The following is a 13,001-nucleotide window of genomic DNA, read 5'->3' as shown; positions in this document are numbered from 1 at the left end:
TATACATACATACAAATCAGTCGTTCTTCATAAAGTTTAATATTGCTTCATAAGATATTTGTATTGATCAAAGGCTGTTACAAACAACTCAGAATCAAGAAGAAAAATAATTTATTCATTGATCGTGTAACAAAGATATGATAAGATATATGATAAGAAAGAAAATAAAATTACTATATTTATGAAATAATAAAATTAAATATATTAGATATATATATCTAATATATGTAGAATATTTGTAACAAATATTAATTGCAATAATATTAGATACAACCGATCTTACAAAACGATTACTTCATAAATCCAAGCAGCGGAACTCTGCCCTCCTATTGATCCTTGATGGATCATCTGAACAGAACTGACAATAGATTAATAATATCACATTTTCTTCTTTTTCGTATTACTTACCTAAATTTCTTTGTTATTATAGACATTGGGAAACATTTCTTCACACTTTGTTAGTACCAATCGATTTTTATTATGCGTAACAAATATTTAAATAAAATGTTCTTTTTTAACATAAAAAAAGTATACTTAGACCATTCTTATTAGAAAATATATTTTTTGCTTTTATTAAACTTGTAATATCATGTTTTTAATATCATGTATTTCATTTGAACTTTAGAAGAAAATAATTCGCGAAAGAGGGTGAATCCATACTCACGTATATTTCCCTCTTGCTTCCTTGTACAAATACATAAAAAGAAATGTAAGATCGATCAATATTAGTTGTGTACTAAATTATAAAAATATATTACTTTTTTAACAATAAACATTAGTTGAGGAAAGGAATTCAGGATATATCCAGAAACACTATCAGCAATAAAACAATCAAACATCTTTTATTCCTGCTTCCTGAAACAGACATTGACGATCAGGAGTTTTATAAAATTCCTCTTATCGTCGTGAAGTAACAAACGTAAATGCGAAGGTCTCTAATTGAACAGGGTGACTGGGTAACTGGGTAACTATTAAGGAATAGTTAATACTACTATCAGGAAACGGACATTCACTCTTGTCAATAATTTTGTGAGAGAAACTTCTGTTTTCAGGATTGAAAAATATCTGTGTCTATATACGTATATAGGTGTGTAAGCTGAACATAAGGATGGTGATGAATGATTAATGTAACCACACTAAAACAGATCTTTCAAACAGACGAAATATTATATCTGTTACACACATTTTAAGTTAGTCTCTCAAAAAGGTGGATCTCTCTAATATCATTTTTCTGATTCTTTGACAGGGCATTTTTGGTATCGTTTAGAAGAATTGCATGCAGAACAAATGTATATATATCGAAGGAACGTCAGAGATATTAAACTTGAACAAATACCTTACAGCGAGTGTGTGCGAATCATCCGTTTTCGATCATCCGTGTGTTATCCGAAAAATGAGATATCCGACTATTTTTATTTATTATTTATATATACTTTTTTTTTAATTCCTGTATTGATCCCGACAAGTGCAAGTCCAAATCCCGTATCTGACCTAGGCGATTATAATCCATGAAACCTATTTGACGTATAAACGAGCGCAGCCACAAGTTTTGCTTTCTTTTTTTTTTATATAATTTATCGACATTTCGATAATCCAACTCCATCCAAACGGCATGAACACGGCGTATATATTCTGTCCGGTCAAAAGATCCAAGTAATCCGTTTATTTATAGAATCCAAGTAGAATATTTCCAGCCAATTTATCCGTTTATCCAAAATATCCATCATGAACACTAACTTTATATCCTGTCAGCATCCTAATCCAACACACCGTATCTCTGCCGAATCCTGTCTTTCTGTTTTATCATTTATTTTTTGTTTTCGTCCCGGGAGATCCTCTACAACTAGGGAGAGCCAGGTTCTTGTTATAAGATGAAGTATTCGTCTTATTTTCCAACCCAAACGTTAATATCCTCTTGCACCGCGCATCAAGTCCCGACGAACAAGGTGAAGTTCTTACTATACATATGTAGCACACGTATACAAATTGTATATACACACGGTGTCACGATCAATCGAAATATGCAATAAAAAAATCGAAATAACCGAGAGGAAGAGCAATCGGACGATTTTCAATCACGAGGTAGAAGGCAAACCCGTGAGAACACACTATTTTTTGCAACGCGAATTTTTTCTCAGAGGACCACTTGTTCGTTCTCCATGATCCTGAGGAACGCTAATCACGGAGTTAGATAGTTCGATATGGTATACCGCCTATGCTAATGATTATATTTGCACAAGTCGAACAAGAAACGAGGAAAATTTCTCAACCGAATCGATTTTCTCGCGTTGAATCAGTCACCAAGTCTTATATTCTTTCCGTGTAAGTTATCGCGAATCATCGATCACTGAACGCCGATGGGTGAGAATTATGATATATTTCTGGTTAATAGAGTATCTCTTTGAGAATGAGAATCAAAGTTATCATGTCGGTAATAATAAAAATAATTCTCGACTTACGAACATCTGACATACGAAGCTATAAGCGAGTACTTTCATATAAAATAAAACTTTTGCAATGTTGACATTCCATTACCAGTTTGTTTGCTCTTTTTTAGATCGTACAGAACGTAATAAAAAAATTGCAAAAATCACTCTCTTTCTTTCTCGCTTTATGTACGCGTAATTGTAATAGAACTGAAACACTGAAACGATTAAGAAATCTATACTACAACCACGTAATATGTCGAAGATGTTCATTCTGCGTTTTTCAATTACGGTATTATTATCTTTTTTCCGTTTAGTTTGTCAACGCAGAAGCACTGCTATGTCACGATTAAATAATTTTTTTTACGTTTGTTTAACGATTCGAAAGAGAAAAATATATTGAATCCTTGTAATGGATTTGCCAACGTTTTCTGATGAAAATCCAGCTAATTGAGAATCCTTGAATGAAACGGATTGTGTCTTTCATCCAATTCCTTTCCTGAATTCCTGATCCTGAATTTCCTCTTGAAAGTATCCTTAATGCCTCATTATTTTTGCATTCTCTTAATCCTTTTTTATAATATATGCTCCATACATAAATCCATCCAAAACGCATTCCATCTCATCCCACCGTCAAGCGAATGTGTATTATATCCATCCAAGAAGTAAGATCGTGTCGATTTCAGTTTTTCATTCATTGTGTTACAATCCAATCCAATATACAAAAGAAGAAAAAATACATTAGTCCCTTATACAATATGCATTAATATTATATATAAAATTTATCACTGCAAATGTAATCCCTGTGACTTACAATATTTGAGTAGTGTTTTATAAATTGAGCAAATACTATACAAAACAATGCATATTTGCTTACATTAAATTTAAATTTTCACATTTTTATATTTAGTGAATGAATGTAAATAACATAAAAAGGACACAAATATCACAGGATCAATTTGCAATAATAATGTTCTCAAGAATACACGAAATCATTGTTTTCCTTCAACATCTTTAATTTATGATTGAAAATTCTATAGTTTAGGCATGTATTGCAAAATTTCAAGAATTAGTCTGTGTAATTTTTAAAAGGAAAACGTTAAACGAGAAATGTGTAACAAATTTCCAAATGACTCATTTCATCATAAAAACACATTTCTCTCCAGATATGTCGTGTATAACTTAAAATTTAATTCCATATTTCACAAACATCCAAATAATTGTAACAAACATATTGTTATGGTCTTAATAATAATTTCAGTATGAGTTGTTTGATTTTTCACTTTAAAGTGATACATAACACACAGTTCTTTTTATCAAACCAAACAAATGGCCCAATGATCGTCGTTAAAGAACACTCAAATACATAAAACATTTTAAGCTAATTATTATACCGAATGAACAATATCAGTGCATAATAAATGATAGATAGATAGATAGATATATATATATATATATATATATATATATATATATATATACACGTCAGCTTTCCCCAAAGCAAATTGGTCTTATGAATATTAATCTATTAGTAAAAAATAAATCTTTTGCTTATATTTATTAAATATTATGTCCTATATGCACTATCCGTTGACGAGTATCGATGTATTACATTATCTACGTATTAAGTGTTATATTTTCAGCAAATATAATATTTTGTATTGTCATCACTAGATAGCCAAAATTATCGTACTTAAATTTGCGTGGTAACTTAAACGACGACGAGCCGTGTAGACAACTTTGATGTATTTATTCATACATTAATTGTTTGTAAGAATTTATACTTTTCAATAATTCCTTTTAATATATTTCATTAAATTAATGTTTTAAAATCCAAATCCATAAAATTTATAGGATAATAAATATCAAATGGAATTATATATGGCGGAAAAAAAAATTTTAGAATTCCTATAGCAAATAATTACAATAAAAAATGTTTTGATCAAGTATTGAATACAATATCCATTATGCAATATACTGTATTTTATCTTGCATAACATATGTGAGTGTTAAAAATATACGTTTTCCTCATTATCTATTATTTAGCATTTTAATTTATATGCACAATAATTTTCAGCTGTTAACAATAAGAAAAATGTTAGCTTTATGAACTTATATGATAAGCATTCAGCATTAGAAGCTTAAAAAAATTCCATGTTACATATGCTATAAAATGTGCTGTATTTATCACTGCAAATGTGATTAAATAAATGTGAAAAAACAAAGGCTATGTTCACATCAAGTTTTATAGTAGAGCTACCAATGATAAATATCATACAGTACAATGTGAATGATCATGTGTTAAATCAATAAATGAAGGCATTCACATTGAACATAGATTATATTGGCAGCTGTACAACAAATACTATTCACCAATGTGAACATTGATTAAATCACTGAAGTAATATGAGTTACTTCCTCTTAGATCCTCATTTGTAATATTTCAAAATTGTTACATATTTTAAATATAGTTGTAGTGACAAAACAAATTGCAAAATATAAAGGAATGTATTTTTAAACATAAAAGTAACTCTAATCAGTATATCTTGAACAGTAATATGCAATTAATATGAGCACGATTCCCCTTTTTCAAGACAAAAAATTAAGATAAAACTTGGTTAATATTTACTGTTGAAAAATCTACTCTTTCAGGTTTACACAAGTTAGAAATCTTTGAATTGATAGCAACAAGGTCTTTGATAAAACAGTTTTAGTATATGTAAAATGAACCGTGCTCTAACTATACATTAGGTATAATACAATTATTAAATTCAAGCAACACAGGAATAATTTTGTAATTTATACAAAATTGGTTTGGATTGGAAGGTGTCTTTAAGTGAAATTCAAATCAGTAATAATGAAACATGGTAAAGCAAATATTGATAAGCCTTTACTTATATTACCATGTGAAACATATACGTACACACTACTCGTATGAACGAGATCTGGAACGAGATCTTGATCGCGAGTAATTACGTCGCAATGGTGAATAGGTAGGTGAACCACGACGCCGTGGGCTATAGCTTCGTGAATGACTCCGACCTCTCTCCCTATCTTCACTACGTCCCCTATCGCCACTGTTATGATCTTCTTTCACTCGAATATAAGCTACTTCACCCTATAAACAAAAATAAAGTCATGTAAAAATAGTGCACAAATATAAAAAGTATTAACCCTTTGCGCTCGAGACGCGATTTTCAGTCGCCACAGCGTTTCATGCGGTAACTCGAGAGATAAGTGAAAAGCGACAACCTCTGTTTATTCTAGATTTCGACATCTCTAATTGATGAAAATACAGTATTGGTTCATAAATAGGTTCCTTAACTCTTTATGTTCTTTATTAAGAAGTGTAAAGTGTTACACTTTAAAATGGAGGTAAAATATTTCATCTCAAATTCCTCCGAAACTATAATTCTGACAACATCTCCAACATTAGTTCGGATTCGACGATCATGGCAAAAGTATTATAGTTTATATATAGCTCAAAATCAAATCAATAAATATATAAATTTATATATAAATCAAAATCAAAAAGAGTACTTTAAAATTAGGACCAAAGCTGGACCCGTCAGCTTTACTTAATATTTACAGATATATGCAAATTGATATTGCTAAACTATTGTATAGCAATGTATTAGTTGAAGTCCATGGAATTCATTGAACCCAACAGGAATGATATAGCTTTTGTAATTTTGCTATAAATTGAGGTCAAAGTTGAAAAATTGCAATCGTGTTGAACAATCTAATCTGACGCTGCACCGCCCCACGAAGCAGACTGTGCATTCGGGCGCCACCTCACAGAGAAAACCCTGAATATCGACGCTGGCGTCAACGTGTTAATTTGTAGGCCATTTTAGTAAGACCATTTTATGTTACCTATAAGACACTTGTTACATATGCGCAATATCATTTCAAGTTGCTACTTTGTCCGACTGAAAAAATCGTTGAGCGCAAAGAGTTAAGGATAATGGCATCATTATACCTCATGAGACCTAAATCTTGAATCATCTAACTTCTTCACAGCATACTTCATATCTTCATACCGTAAGAATTCAACAACTCCAGTACCATCTTTATAAACATCAGCAAAGCACACATCACCAGCTTCACGCATATGATCCTTTAAATCTTGCCAACTACCAGAAGGAGGTAAACCAGTAACAAGGACCCTGTATTGAGACCTTCTAGCAGGTGGGCCACGTCCTCGAGAGTTACTCATTTCACCTCGACCACCTCTTCCACTGTCGCCTGCTCCACGACCACCGCGAAAATTATTACTGGGACCACCACCTCTTGGAAATTCAACACGTAGTCTATAACCATCATAATCATATCCATCTCTTGCATGTACTGCATCTTCAGCATCTCTGAAAGAGATTACTTATAGTAACAATTCTTGTGTAATTTTTATGTAACATTAAGATGTCAACATCAAGTTTCACATATATAATAAAAATCATATATTTCTTAATATGAAATTAATCATTTCTAACTTAATAAAATTACAAACTTGGAATTTTCAAACAAAGATATTTTCTCATTTAATGAAAAAAAAAGTATTATAGAACAATAAGGATATATATTACGGAACAATCCAGTATTGTATAACTACATCTAAAAAATAAAAAATTTTTTATAGAATCATAAGTTATGGAAGGTACCTTGGATCATCGAATTCAACGAAAGCGAACGGTGGTCCTCTGCGATTTTTTAAATCAACGAAAATAACTTTACCGAACTTGTAGAAAAGATCTTGAATGTCTTTCGTTCTTATATCAGGGGGTAAATTGCCCACGTAAATTCTACATTCATTTCTACCACCGTGAGACATATTCACAGTTTTTGTTACAATTTATTGTTTTCAAGACACAAATAAAAACCACTTTAAAAAATTTCTAATCGTCTTTTAAGTCTTACACTCTCTTCATTGATGAAATAAACAAGATGGTGGTACTAGTCGAAGAGGAGCGTAATCACGAAACACAGAAAACCACAAACACTAAAGAAACCTGAACGAACCAATCAAATATTTTTCTACAATTAACAATCAATTATATATCATATTCTATATATTATTTGCCTTTTTTCTCACCGATCAATAATCTAATTTTTTAAAATATAGCTTTCTTCAATTATGTATTTCAAATATATAGAATTAGTTAAATTAATTTATTTCTTGATAAAACATATATGAATTTCTCAAGTATCTAGAAATAAAACATTATGTTTTATATATAATATTTCTTCGACCATTTCCCATTTTTTTAAATAAATCATATATTCCACTTAATATTTATTTAATTTCAAAATTTGTCAATCTAAAATTTTTTAGATATACAAATAATTTATTAGAATTTGAGTATGAAACAATTCTAATACTTTTAGTTGTATAATTAAATTATTTAAAAAATAATTTTATTTAAATATTTTATTTGAATATTTAATTCATTCCACACGTTTTGAAATTAAATCCCATTGAAAACATTTGATGTACAAATGAATGAAATCTATAGACATAACTGAAATAGATAGTACTCTCTAGATATATCATATCTGTTAAATTTTGTTTATGTTTTCTTCTAACCTCCAAGATGTATAAAAACAATAAGTAGTGTTATATATTTGTAAATACCAGAATCATGAAGTTAATGACACAATTTGCGTTTACCACTTTTTATAATATTGTATTTCTAATTAATTAATAGTTATGAAATAGTAGCTAGAAGTAATGTGTGAATAGGCATCAACAGACTTGTAAATACATTAATGGCATTTTCATTTCGTATTGGCACCAAATGGTGTCATGATTTTCCAAAATTGGCAAAAGAATCTGGATTTTATTTCAATATGCATAGATCCAGAACACGTGTAGATTGGAATCGTATAAGTACGCAGTATAACAAATATATTCTTTACCATTATGATTTGTAAACAGATATATTTAATCCATACTTAAAATTCCCTTTTATTCTAGGTAACATAGATATAGATCGAATTATAAGAGAAAGAGATTTCCATTCCATTGATGATAATATAAATAATGTAATAGATTATTGTTTAGAAAGTGAATACGATGTTAAAATCTTAGATCCCAACTTTGTAAAACTCTTTTGTCTTGCACAGTTAGCAGTTGAATATTTATTATATTGTAAACAATATTTAGATCATAGTGTAATTATACTAAAAGATGAACTAAGATCAAAAATTGAAGAAAATGTTAAATTGAAAAAAGAAATAACTGCTTTAGAAGAAGTAGTGAAACATATGAAAGAGAAAGTAAAGGAAAAAAGTAAATTAATAGAAACTAAAATTGGAGATACTAATGGCGAAATTTACAAAGTAATAAAATTATGAATATGTATTAATTCTTGTTGAAATAATTTTTGTAATAACATTTTGTCCACAGAAAAATAGCTTTAATCATGCAAAAATTTTATTAAACTATTTTATTTTTCTAGTGTCCACATTGTCCAAAATCTTTTATATCTCCTATGTTTGTAAGTGCACATATTATTCGTCGTCATGCTTATGCATCAGAGTTATACATGCCTGCTTCTCCCATACATGAGCACTATCGCAGTGAAACTGAGAAGTTGCATAATGAAATAAAGAATTTAAAAGAAAGATTAAATGAAACAGAAAAGGTGATAAGGAATGAGTCTGAAAGGATTCCAGAGGAAAAAATATTAAGTTATAATAGAAGGCAAGCTGAGAGTGAAAATGAAAATTTTAGATACAATAGTAACAAATCTAAAGAACATTCAGAGTATAAAGAATATCAAGAAGAAATAAAAAATTTGAAGACCATGCTTTTTGATGAAATACATGTATGTATAAAGTAAATAAATATGAAAACTTCTTACTAATGATTTAAATGATAATATAAATATTCATATATATGTATACATGTATACACACATCAATATTTCAACAGAATTTAAGGCAAAAGGAAAAAACCATGCATGAACACACATCTGAAACAAACGTCCAAACATTCATAAATCAGCAAGAGAAAGAATTTCAAAAGCTAAAGAATCAATTACTTGACAAGGTAAGTAAAGTATACTTTTCATGAAATGAATTTTATTAATTTGTTTTGTAAACATTTTACAGCTTACTCCAGACATAGAAAGTATGCGTGCAAAATTACAAGCTCAGGAAAATTATTGGAAATCAAAAATAGAACATTTGGAGAATCAACATCAAAAAGATATCGAGAGTCTTATCGCAGAATTAAAATTAACACAAAGTGCAGCTGATGATATGAAAGCCAAGTATGAAACGAAAGTTAACGATTTAGAACGCCAAACTGCGAATCAGTTGAATATCTTATTGGAACAAAGCAAACAATTACAATCTCTATCACAGGAAATAAATGTTTCACAATTGAATGAAAAAAATAAAGATTTTGAAAATAATTCACTGAGAAGACGTAGTCCACCTTTAATATTAGACAAACTTAATGAAATTTTAAAAGCATCAGATGAAACTAATTCAAAACAAAATGGCACAAATACAAAAACTGAGCAAATTGCTGTTGGAAATAGTGTGATAGACACTACAATAAGTTCAAGTTTATCAAGTAAAGTGCTTCCATTAACAGTAGAAAATACTCATTTAAAGAAAGTTTCGAATTCCAGAAACAAATCCACTATTCATGAAAATAGAAGAAATATTAAGCAAAAAGATATAAAAAATAGAAATAATACAATATTTAATCCTGTGAAAACTATTGAAAAGGATTTAGAGTATTACAGTTCAAGTAATATTTCAGACACAGAAATTTCAGTGCCTGAAAAAGGAAATAATTATGAACACACAAAATATAATCGCGTAATTATAAAAAGTGACGAACTTGGCACAAGTAAGCCACAGGATATTTTTAATAAAAGCATATCTGATGAGTGTTTATCTAACAGTAAAAATACGAAAACATCAAAATCCTTAGAGGACAATGTATCATTTGCATCAAATTCAGAATCATTTGTTTCTGACTCAAGCACAGAAAGTGTTACTGCAATTCACAATAACTCCCCATTTCATGAACATAAAACACATTTACCTAAAAAAATAACAGGACATAGTTCATTTTATAAAAGATTACGAACTAGTTTAATGGAAACTTTTGAACAGAAATTAAGAGATTTAGGAGTAGATCCGGAATGGCAAGGAATACCAAAAGCAACATTCAAACAGAAAATGGACATTTTAAAGCATCATCACAAATTAACTGCAAAAGTAAGACAAATGCATATTAAATTTTTTATGTAATTTGTTATGTAAAAAATATTAACATCATTTTTTTTAATTTAACACAGAAGACTCCAAAATATCATCAGATTAAATTAAGGATAATTGAAGAAGTTCTTAATAAAATATCTAAAAAGAAAAAGGTTACTGAAAATGTGAAACAATTTAAAAACTCACCTCTACATAAACCAATAATCACTGTTAAATCAATGGTTGCAAAAGACCTTAATCATCAACATGATCCTGGTAATTACTATTATTCATATATGAATAAATTTCTCTGAAAAGAAATAACTCCAATAATTTTTTTTTAGGGCAAGCAACAACATCAAATAAATTTCATTCTATACCAGAAGATAAGGATTTTGCTAGAAATATACTCGAAAATAAATCAATGCCTACAAAGGCTACAAAAATTGCAAATTACGAAAGTATAGAAAAATTATTACAATTTTCTCCCAATTCAAAATCTTTGGAAAATATACAACATACAACAAATTCTCAAGAGATTTCAATAAGAAGAGATTCTTTCAACAAAATGAAATCTTTATTTACTCTTGAAACTCTTAAGATAATACCAAATGATAAAGATTTAGCTAATAACAAATCTATTGAAAACAGTAGTATAGATAATTCAAATGTGCAACAGGATTTACAAAGTATTTTCATATCTCCAAAACATAATAAAAGTGTTCTAAAATCTACAACTGGTTCAGCAAGTAGTTTGACAAAAAAAAAAGTTATTTTTGATTTAACTAATAATGAAAGTATAAAATCATCTTCCGATGATGTTACGGACAAAGAAGAGTTAAATGACAGTAATTGGAATTCTTCAAGGTACGTAAATTATCTATGCTCAATGTAGGAAATAAATAATATAGTACTATAGTAATTTTATAAATAATTTTAATTTTGCGTTTATGCAGTATGTTTGACAAGCAAAAACATTTGTCTCAATCAGAAGATTATAAAGGTTCAAATAATATTGTATTAAGGACTGCACAAAGTGATAAAATTGCGGAAATATCAAAAAAGCTTGAAGCACAGGTAAGAAAACCAGGTATTACAAAACTTGTTGTATTTAATGATATTAAACTATACTTAAACTATATTTTCTTTCAGCTAAATATGGTAAGACAAAAGCCTGTAGGATCAGTTGAAACAATATTTTCTTCAACATACATGCAAAATAAAGAGAATCAAATTAAGAGCAACGAACAAATAAATTCTACTAGTATAAATTCTCTTTTAGTAAATCCATTCCAAGCATCTGTAACAAATTCTAAAGAAATGAATGATTCGCTACCACAACCAGCACCGCGTAATTTAAGAGATAAAATGTCTAATACCTTAGATGCAGAATCTATATCAGAAATATCAGATTTAGATTCTGATATAGATCAAATTTTAAAATTAGAATAATTTTAAATTAAAATTTATATAATTAAATATATAAATATACTTTCTTTTTAGCAAAAAAAAAGATATTTGAAAAATATGATATATGTAATAACTTTTTGTTTATTTATTATAATCTAATCTATTAGACCAGAAAGACAATCATTACATAATGTAGTTGATATTTTATGTACTGTGTACAGAATTTTTATTTATGAAATGAATAAAAATAGAAACATTTTCTGCATCAACAAATTTTATTGCAGAATTATAACACAGGTTAGTTCAGCTACATGGGATCACCCAGGTATCTGCCTTATTTATTGTTGTATGAAAACACTTTCCTGGATAAATTTACGGTATCTCAAGGACCATGTGCAATGGTGGAAATATTATTTATCAATGATCGTTGTTTCATGAGATTTCAAGTTCATTGCCACTTTTTTTAATGGAACCATGTATCTATTTTCCATTATCCTTATACAGCATAAAAAAACAAATTCACCGAAGTTAATAAACATACCGTTCTCAACATTTAATCTTAAAATATTTGCGCTTGAAATGTATATATATATGGAATTAATTATTTCGAATTAACAGCAAAATGAATAAACTTCTTGATTCCTAGGCAGCATTTTTTAACTTACGAGAGCTCAAACGGATGTTTAGAACCTGTAGAATTAATTGAAATTAATTTTATTTAAATAATCTCGCTGGTTACTTAGTTTTAAACAGATTTAAAAAATTGTCCAGTTGGCGGGCTACTAAACACTACAATCATCTAGCGGTGAAAAAATCAAATCTGTAAAAGTACCCTATTTTGGACATGGTGATGCCACCTACCAGCGAAAATTTTTACTGCGATTAGTATCGCTAATTTTGCCTAGGAATCAAGAAATTTGGATTTTTTAATTTTACCACATGTCG

General features: G+C 28.9%; 2 protein-coding genes across 2 annotated transcripts; one reads left to right on the top strand and one right to left on the bottom strand.

The window, feature by feature from the left end:
* Window positions 1-94: 94 nt before the first annotated feature.
* On the bottom strand, window positions 95-7,385 carry SF2 (splicing factor 2). Its single transcript, XM_033335356.2, has 3 exons — window positions 7,088-7,385; window positions 6,409-6,793; window positions 95-5,544 (listed from the first exon to the last, which is right to left on the bottom strand). The coding sequence occupies exons 1-3, from the start codon at window positions 7,255-7,257 to the stop codon at window positions 5,353-5,355; spliced, it is 747 nt and encodes a 248-aa protein (XP_033191247.1). The 5' UTR covers window positions 7,258-7,385; the 3' UTR covers window positions 95-5,352.
* A 598-nt stretch (window positions 7,386-7,983) lies between these two features.
* On the top strand, window positions 7,984-12,607 carry DZIP1 (DAZ interacting zinc finger protein 1). The gene is made up of 9 exons (XM_033335108.2): window positions 7,984-8,313; window positions 8,401-8,765; window positions 8,885-9,253; window positions 9,361-9,477; window positions 9,540-10,664; window positions 10,745-10,922; window positions 10,991-11,513; window positions 11,603-11,723; window positions 11,799-12,607. Exons 1-9 carry the CDS (start codon window positions 8,193-8,195, stop codon window positions 12,096-12,098), a joined length of 3,219 nt encoding a protein of 1,072 aa, XP_033190999.2. The 5' UTR covers window positions 7,984-8,192; the 3' UTR covers window positions 12,099-12,607.
* The last annotated feature ends 394 nt before the right edge of the window (window positions 12,608-13,001 follow it).

The sequence above is a fragment of the Bombus vancouverensis genome, chromosome 15 (genome assembly GCF_051014615.1).
Source record: "Bombus vancouverensis nearcticus chromosome 15, iyBomVanc1_principal, whole genome shotgun sequence".
Taxonomy (NCBI): Eukaryota; Metazoa; Arthropoda; class Insecta; order Hymenoptera; family Apidae; genus Bombus; species Bombus vancouverensis.
The sequence above is the reverse complement of the archived record's forward strand: the minus strand, read 5'-3'. Positions and strand labels throughout refer to the sequence as shown.